The 8047-nt window shown below is 40.2% G+C and overlaps 1 protein-coding gene across 1 annotated transcript; it reads left to right on the plus strand.

The window, feature by feature from the left end:
• The first annotated feature begins 190 nt into the window (after positions 1–190).
• Positions 191–7420, plus strand: LOC113023856 (histone chaperone asf1b-B-like). Its single transcript, XM_026170268.2, has 4 exons — positions 191–507; positions 1963–2078; positions 5492–5668; positions 6270–7420. Exons 1-4 carry the CDS (start codon positions 399–401, stop codon positions 6465–6467), a joined length of 600 nt encoding a protein of 199 aa, XP_026026053.1. The 5' UTR covers positions 191–398; the 3' UTR covers positions 6468–7420.
• Positions 7421–8047: the final 627 nt, after the last annotated feature.

The raw sequence follows: 8047 nt of genomic DNA on the forward strand, positions 1-8047 counted from the left end.
TTATATGTCAGCTCTTGGCATTTCTCTACTATATGCATATATACACACTATTTTTAAAATATTTTTCTTGATATTTCTCGAGGATATTTATGTATTTAGTTTAATCTAGCTGCAATACAACAAATTACCATTGGAGGGCAGCACCACCCTTCTATGGACAATGTAAAATAAAGACGTCGAAGAAGACGAAAGTGACGTACTTCCTTCAGCCAAGCAGCGGCTCCTTCTGTTGGTGTACTTGGAGAATAAAAGAGGCTAACTGTAACTTGCGTCTTTGAAGCCAGGCAACTTTGACAGCGTGTGAGCTCGGCGATAGTAAAGTGCGAAGTGACTCACTAAATCTGGTTCAAGAGAAAAAAAGGCGTAAGAGTTTCTCAGGTTAAGGTGCGTCTGAAGATATGGCCAAGGTACAAGTGTTAAATGTTGCTGTGTTGGATAACCCCAGCCCGTTTGGAAACCCGTTTCAGTTCGAAATAACGTTTGAATGCATGGAGGACTTGCCGGAAGGTGGGTATTTAGCTAGCGTGTCATTCTAGTTGAATTACTCTTTTGTTATATGTTAGCTGTAGAATAGCAGCGTCGTGTGGGCGCAGTCTGCTTTAAGTGTTAATTTCACCGCTGGATGTATTTGTTGCATCATAAGTGAACGATAAGCACGTTATTTTGCTCGATGGTTATTCAGTATTAGCTGTCGTTTGGGCTGTAAAGTTATATTTCATTTGTAAAGTTGTTGAAAATTGGCGCTGGCGCGTTTGTGCAGAGCGCCCCGCCTCCTGCCCACCGCTATTGGTTAAAGGACCTTCCTCGTAAGTATTTCTCAAGAAGCTGATTGGTCGGTCACATGTTACTGTAGCAATAAACAAGCTCGTAATTTGCCGCGAACCGCGCGACGGGATAGCGGGGAAATATATTTTTTCTTTAAGGATATAAAAGTAGCCCGCATTTTCTTCTACTAATTATAGCACAATGGACTTGTGAGCCCTAAGTGGCATTATATTATTTGCTGCTTTGCTGTGAACATTTGGTATCTATAATACCGAAACTTAAGTTTCATTACCTTTCCGATTAAAAAAAACAACAAAAAAAAAAACAACTGTTTTCCTGTCAACAAAATTTAAGTATAAGCTTCAGTCTGAATTTATTTGTACGTATTCTATCTTGGCCCATTTTTTACTAGTTCTCGACACAGCACCCTTAACATTTCTTTGATTTTAAAATTAATGGATAAGCAGATATTAAATATAGAATGTACTGAACTGTCTTAAAATCAAGCCTACCAATAGCATCATGCTACAACTTCCAAGTTTAGTCTCCTGTTTTCTGCCGTTCATTTAAAAGTGAGCCCAAATAATATTACCAAATACACATTAGGAGCAAGTAGAGTTTCAAATTTTGTCAGCACCTCAAACAAACTGAATTGCTTTTTGTCTCTTTCGTATTGTGGTGCTAGTTGGACTGAGTCACAAATCTTGTTTTGTTTTTTGTTTTTTCTTTCATTACCAAATCCAGTTATTAATATCCCAAAACAACATTTGCACCATTAAACATCGTTTTTCTCCCTTATATTCAAATCAATAAATTGTGGAAACTTGAGGTTTTTATGGAGACTGATGCCGTTTCGGTTATATCTGGCCAGTGCTACAGGTAAATTTTATTTGCATTACTAATACTAATTAATACAGGGTGAACTATAACAAAAAGGGACAACCATGAAACATTTTCTATGTAAATTGGATAAAGTGACCCTTCTGGTGAAGGTATCATTCACAATACCCTGTTTTACAGGTGTGTGTGTGTGTGTGTGTGAGAAAGGAAAAAAAGTAGTTTGTGCATGTTTAACTATAATTATTCATTTAAAAAAGTAAAATTAAGCCTACCTTGTAGTAGTAGTAATAATGATGATGGTGATCATAATAATAATTTAAAAACAAACCTCCCTATTTGTCCTCTGTGTACTGGCAGACCTGGAATGGAAGATCATTTATGTGGGTTCAGCTGAAAGCGAGGAGTACGACCAGGTTTTGGACTCTGTTTTAGTGGGCCCTGTACCAGCTGGCAGACACATGTTTGTGTTTCAGGTGAGTCCTCTCAGTGAGCTTTTATCATGTAATACTTAACATCCAGTTTTATTTAAAACAAACCCTGTTGAGTGGTATTCAAAGCAGACATACCAGATCGCACTGTCCCAGCATCTTTTTCCCAGCTTTTCTGAGAGGAAACTGAGAGGTTCCCAGACCGGCCAAGAGACATCATGGCTGGGTTCTCACTGGGATCAGTACATGTTGCTACCACACCTGATGCAGAGATGTAGTGGAGGATTGTCTCCGCTAGTATTTGTGGTCTACTTCTGTCAGTCTCTACCTTGTATTTTTGTCCGTAGGTCAAATCAAATCACTTTTTATTGTCACATCACATGTGCAGGTACATTGGTACAGCACATGCGAGTGAAATTCTTGTGTGCGAGCTTCACAAGGAGTTGTGCAAAATACAATAACATAAACAGGCAAAATATAAAAATGGCTAAATCTGAAACTAATAAATATATGTACAATATATAATAGTATATGCAAAAAAAAAAAAAGGTGAAGGTAGAAATGTCAATTGAACGCAATAGATCATATAGATCTGTCATTCTCCTGCTCCACTTTACCCTTGTCTCTAAACAAGATCCCAAGACAGATGAGCTTCTCCATGTGAGGCAGCATCGTATCCCCTTTTCTGACTAAGCTTGAACTTTGTGATGCTAATTGTCAACAAAGTCTCTCTGCACTCAACTTCTCAATGAGTTATACAGTACAGTGCAAGCCTATACTAAGTCAAGCCTAATTTCTTATTATATTTTGCTATCAAGGAGTCAAGACTTATCATTTTTGTGGTCTTGAACAATAGTTTTCCAAAGTCTTCTGACCTTTCAGTATTTCTTTGGACATTGACTACTTTTTTCCTCACAAATTTTCAATGTAGTCCTTGTACCTGGATATTTTCAAAGGATTTTTTTTTCTTACAGTCACTTAACAATGACCTATGAACCATTCAAGTGTAAAAGAAAAAAGGCACCTAATGGTGAGAAATTTCAGAAAGTGGTGTGAACTTTAAGTGCAGAAAAGTACCGTCAGATTTTTCATCTGATGTATGACTGCTTTTAAGAGGACAAGAAGGCATGGACAAGCACCTCAGCTTGTTTTCTCAAGAAGTGAATTGGAGGTTCTTGTCCAAGCCTCCTTCTCCTCTTGCTTAGGTTATTGAATGGAGTTTTCTGTTCTGACTGAAGCATCTATTAATTCCCTTCAGTCTGTCCAAAATGCTCCTGTGAGACTCTTAACTGACTCTCAAAAGTCTTCATACATCAGTCCACTTTTAACATTTTTGCACTGGCTTTCTGTCAGGTTTAGAGTAGTTTAAAATTTTGGTTTTTCATCTACATTATCAAAGTGCTCCACCCCTATTCTCTAGGCTGGGTTCGTAGGTCCTCAGAGGCCTTCTTGTGATTTCATACAGTGGGGCAAAAAAGTATTTAGTCAGCCACCGATTGTGCAAGTTCCCCCACTTAAAATGATGACAGAAGTCAGTAATTTGCACCAGAGGTACACTTCAACTGTGAGAGACAGAATGTGAAAAAAAAAAATCCATGAATTCACATGGTAGGATTTGTAAAGAATTTATTCGTAAATCAGGGTGGAAAATAAGTATTTGGTCACCTCAAACAAGGAAAATCTCTGGCTCTCATAGACCTGTAACGTCTTCTGTAAGAAGCTTTTCTGTCCCCCACTCGTTACCTGTATGAATGGCACCTGTTTGAACTCATCATCTGTATAAAAGACACCTGTCCACAGCCTCAAACAGTCAGACTCCAAACTCCACCATGGCCAAGACCAAAGAGCTTTCGAAGGACACCAGGAAAAGTATTGTAGACCTGCACCAGACTGGGAAGAGTGAATCTACAATAGGCAAGCAGCTTGGTGTGAAAAAATCAACTGTGGGAGCAATCATCAGAAAATGGAAGACATACAAGACCACTGATAATCTCCCTCGATCTGGGGCTCCACGCAAGATCTCATCCCGTGGGGTCAAAATGATCATGAGAACGGTGAGCAAAGATCCCAGAACCACACGGGGGGACCTGGTGAATGACCTGCAGAGAGCTGGGACCAAAGTAACAAAGGTCACCATCAGTAACACACTACAACGGCAGGGAATCAAATCCCGCAGTGCCAGACGTGTTCCGCTGCTGAAGCCAGTGCATGTCCAGGCCCGTCTGAAGTTTGCCAGAGAGCACATGGATGATACAGCAGAGGATTGGGAGAATGTCATGTGGTCAGATGAAACCAAAGTAGAACTTTTTGGTATAAACTCAACTCGTCGTGTTTGGAGGAAGAAGAATACTGAGTTGCATCCCAAGAACACCATACCTACTGTGAAGCATGGGGGTGGAAACATCATGCTATGGGGCTGTTTTTCTGCCAAGGGGACAGGACGACTGATCCGTGTTAAGGACAGAATGAATGGGGCCATGTATCGTGAGATTTTGAGCCAAAACCTCCTTCCATCAGTGAGAACTTTGAAGATGAAACGAGGCTGGGTCTTCCAACATGACAATGATCCAAAACACACCGCCCGGGCAACAAAGGAGTGGCTCCGTAAGAAGCATTTGAAAGTCCTGGAGTGGCCTAGCCAGTCTCCAGACCTCAACCCCATAGAAAATCTGTGGCGGGAGTTGAAAGTCCGTGTTGCTCGGCGACAGCCCCAAAACATCACTGCTCTCGAGAAGATCTGCATGGAGGAATGGGCCAAAATACCAGCTACTGTGTGTGCAAACCTGGTAAAGACCTATAGTAAACGTTTGACCTCTGTTATTGCCAACAAAGGTTATGTTACAAAGTATTGAGTTGTATTTTTGTTATTGACCAAATACTTATTTTCCACCCTGATTTACGAATAAATTCTTTACAAATCCTACCATGTGGATTCATGGATTTTTTTTTTTCACATTCTGTCTCTCACAGTTGAAGTGTACCTCTGGTGCAAATTACTGACTTCTGTCATCATTTTAGGTGGGGGAACTTGCACAATTGGTGGCTGACTAAATACTTTTTTGCCCCACTGTACATCCTTTTGAAAACTAAGAGGGGACTGTGGCTTCCAAACCTTAGCTCCAAAACTTTGGAACAGCTTCCCACTCATTCTTTGCACTTCCCACTCAGTGACATCCTTTAAACAGCAGCTTAAAATGCATCTGTTCAGACAGGCATTTGGGTTATGTTTGTGTTTTTTTCTCAGTTCATTTGTATCAATTTTGTCTTTTTAACCTCTATAAAGCTCTTTGAGTGTTCCATGTCTTGAAAATTGTTATAAACGGGATTTTTCACATACTCCTTTTGCACAATATCATATATGTATTTGATATCCCTGGTTTGGTTAACCAGTTACTGTTTCATTTATAGCATAATTAGATTTCATCTGATTTCTTCTCTGTGCTCATTTACCCTATCAGGCTGACGCTCCTAACACAGGGCTGATTCCAGAAAGCGATGCTGTAGGAGTGACCGTAGTCCTTATAACCTGCACCTACCGTGGACAGGAGTTCATCCGCATCGGTTACTATGTCAACAATGAATACACGGACCCTGAACTGCGAGAAAACCCACCTCTCAAACCAGATTACTCTCAGGTAACATACACAAGTACACAAATGACCATCATGAATAATACTGAGGAAAGCTGTTTCCAGCTGTCTGCATTTACTGTAATGTGACCAGATTACATCAGCATTGGGTGATATTAAGTGTAGAATATGGGCCATATTTGTGGAAAGGTACTATAAATGTCTCTCTGCTGCCCTCTTGTGCCCAGAAATGTACAATTACAGATAACTGTAGCATTATGTACGTGTATGTGTGTGTAGAATTATCTGGAGATTGTTTAGCACTGTGTTTTTGTTTTATTTGGTCTTGCATTGTTTTAAAAGAATGCATTAGTTCAGGTGGAATTTTATGCTTTCTTGTACCAGTATCTACTTTAACATTAGCATTAAAATTATTATCTTGTGCTTCATTCTCTTTACACTGGTCTTTTCCTTCTACAAATCCAACATAAAACCAACTATTCATTGTATTTAATTCAAAGCTATCCCAAGTTCTGAGGGGAAATGTGCACTCCTAAGGATGGCTGTCATAACTAACTTTTGGGCTCCTAATTAGTAATCTAATTATGTCCTCATGTAAAAACATTAGCAGTCCACCCCTATTTCTAACAAGTTCTCATCATTGCAGCTCCAGAGGAATATTTTGGCCTCAAATCCTCGTGTCACCCGTTTTCATATCAACTGGGAGGGCTTGGCAGACAAGATGGAAGACAGTGAGAATGTTGACCCGTCCCCCAACATCAGTGGCATGCTCCCTCCATCCTGTATACCAGGAAAGATGCCACATCTAGGAGTGATGCCAGATAACTCCATGGACTGCATGTAAGAGGCATCAGATTAATGCAATGGATAAGGAGCCCTTCTTATCTATACACACCCACATTGCAAACACACATTTATACAAGGAGGCCATGGATGTTTCTGTATAACATGTGGACTTTAACAGAAAGCACAGGACACCACAGCATAGACATTATCTTTTTATGAAGCACTCAAAAATGGGATTGGTCTGGCATGGTTACCACCTCTGGTTCCTCCTCTTTACGCACTTCCTTTCAACACACACACACACACACACACACACACACACACACACACACACACACACAGGTGTGCACAGTCAGATTTGCCTTAATTTATTGTATTTCTGTATAAGATTATATTTTATGCCTGGCTGAAAGAAGTGCAGATCATCAGTGCTGGGCCAGGTCACTTCAACAGACCTGAAACGTGTGGGAAAAACTCGAGATTCTGATACCCATGCTGTTCATTTTGTCCTTTTCTGCACAGATCAACTAGTGCTATGCGATGGGAAGGATATAGCACCTAGCTGCTTGTAGTAGAGCACTTCATTCTTTGTAAGATTTGTCTCTTGTGACACCTACTGGGGGGAGGGAATTGGGTTTGAATTATGGGCCATGTTTATGATATTGTGGCATCAAGTGGCTTTATTCGCATTAACATGTTTTGCCCCAGGGTTATCTAGATTACTCGGTAAACCTGCTTCTGTGAATAGGCAACAGTTCACCTACTGTTACATAAAACGCCTATATGAGCAAAACATGTAGGTAATGATGGATGCCAAATTGCTGTGTGTGTGTGTGTGTGTGTGTGTGTGTGTGTGTGGATGATTTAGGCTTACTGTAAATAATGTTTTCCTTGTTCTTATTTTGTCTTCAAAACAAGAAGGCAGGTTTTCATTTTGTACTTACTATATAGTCTCAGCTTCAGTATTTGTAACAACAGTGATGGGGTTAATAAAGTTTTTTTTTTTGTTGACCTTGTTGTGTTTCCTGTTAATCAGAACATGTTCCATACGGCTGCTTTCCACCTTGACTTGTGTGGAAGGAAGCACTGCAACAGTAGAGAGACTCAGCACGTTGGCTCGCTCCTCGCCCTCCCATCTCTGGCTCCTTTCTGTTTTCCGATTTCATTCATAAAATGCAGCACCACCATTTTCACTCCAGCCTCATGTTGCTAGGCAACTGCTGCACAAAAGGAAGGGGGGCCTGTCTGTGCTCTCTTGCACATTTTATCTTAGTTGAAGGGACCAACTCCCCCATCCATCCATCTGTCTACTTCTCACATGTCTGCACAGTTGACCAGTTTTTCTTTTCATATATTCATATTTAGCAGTAAAACCCATATGCAGCTTCAATTGTCCTTTAACAGCACTCTATACGGTGTGGGGGGACTGTGATATGTAAGTTACAACCAAGTATTAGCAGAATTAGTGATTTGGTTTTTGAGTCCGTTTTACATAACCATGGTGGTGTCCTGTGAGCCCAAATGATGGTGTCAAACCCTGCAACAGCTGAGAGATCTCGTATTCATAGAATGGATGTTTTTTTTTCATACCATAAGTTTTTTTTTTTTTTAATTACCAGCACAAGGTGAAATTGTTAT

This window comes from Astatotilapia calliptera, chromosome 6 (assembly GCF_964374335.1).
Source record: "Astatotilapia calliptera chromosome 6, fAstCal68.1, whole genome shotgun sequence".
NCBI classification, from domain to species: domain Eukaryota; kingdom Metazoa; phylum Chordata; class Actinopteri; order Cichliformes; family Cichlidae; genus Astatotilapia; species Astatotilapia calliptera.

Coding starts and splice junctions, on each gene's coding strand:
- LOC113023856 (XM_026170268.2), top strand. CDS start 399: ATGGCCAAGGTACAAGTGTTAAATGTTGCTGTGTTGGATAACCCCAGC. Junction 2,079..5,491: donor GACACATGTTTGTGTTTCAG/GTGAGTCCTCTC, acceptor TTACCCTATCAG/GCTGACGCTCCTAACACAGG. Junction 5,669..6,269: donor TCAAACCAGATTACTCTCAG/GTAACATACACA, acceptor TCATCATTGCAG/CTCCAGAGGAATATTTTGGC.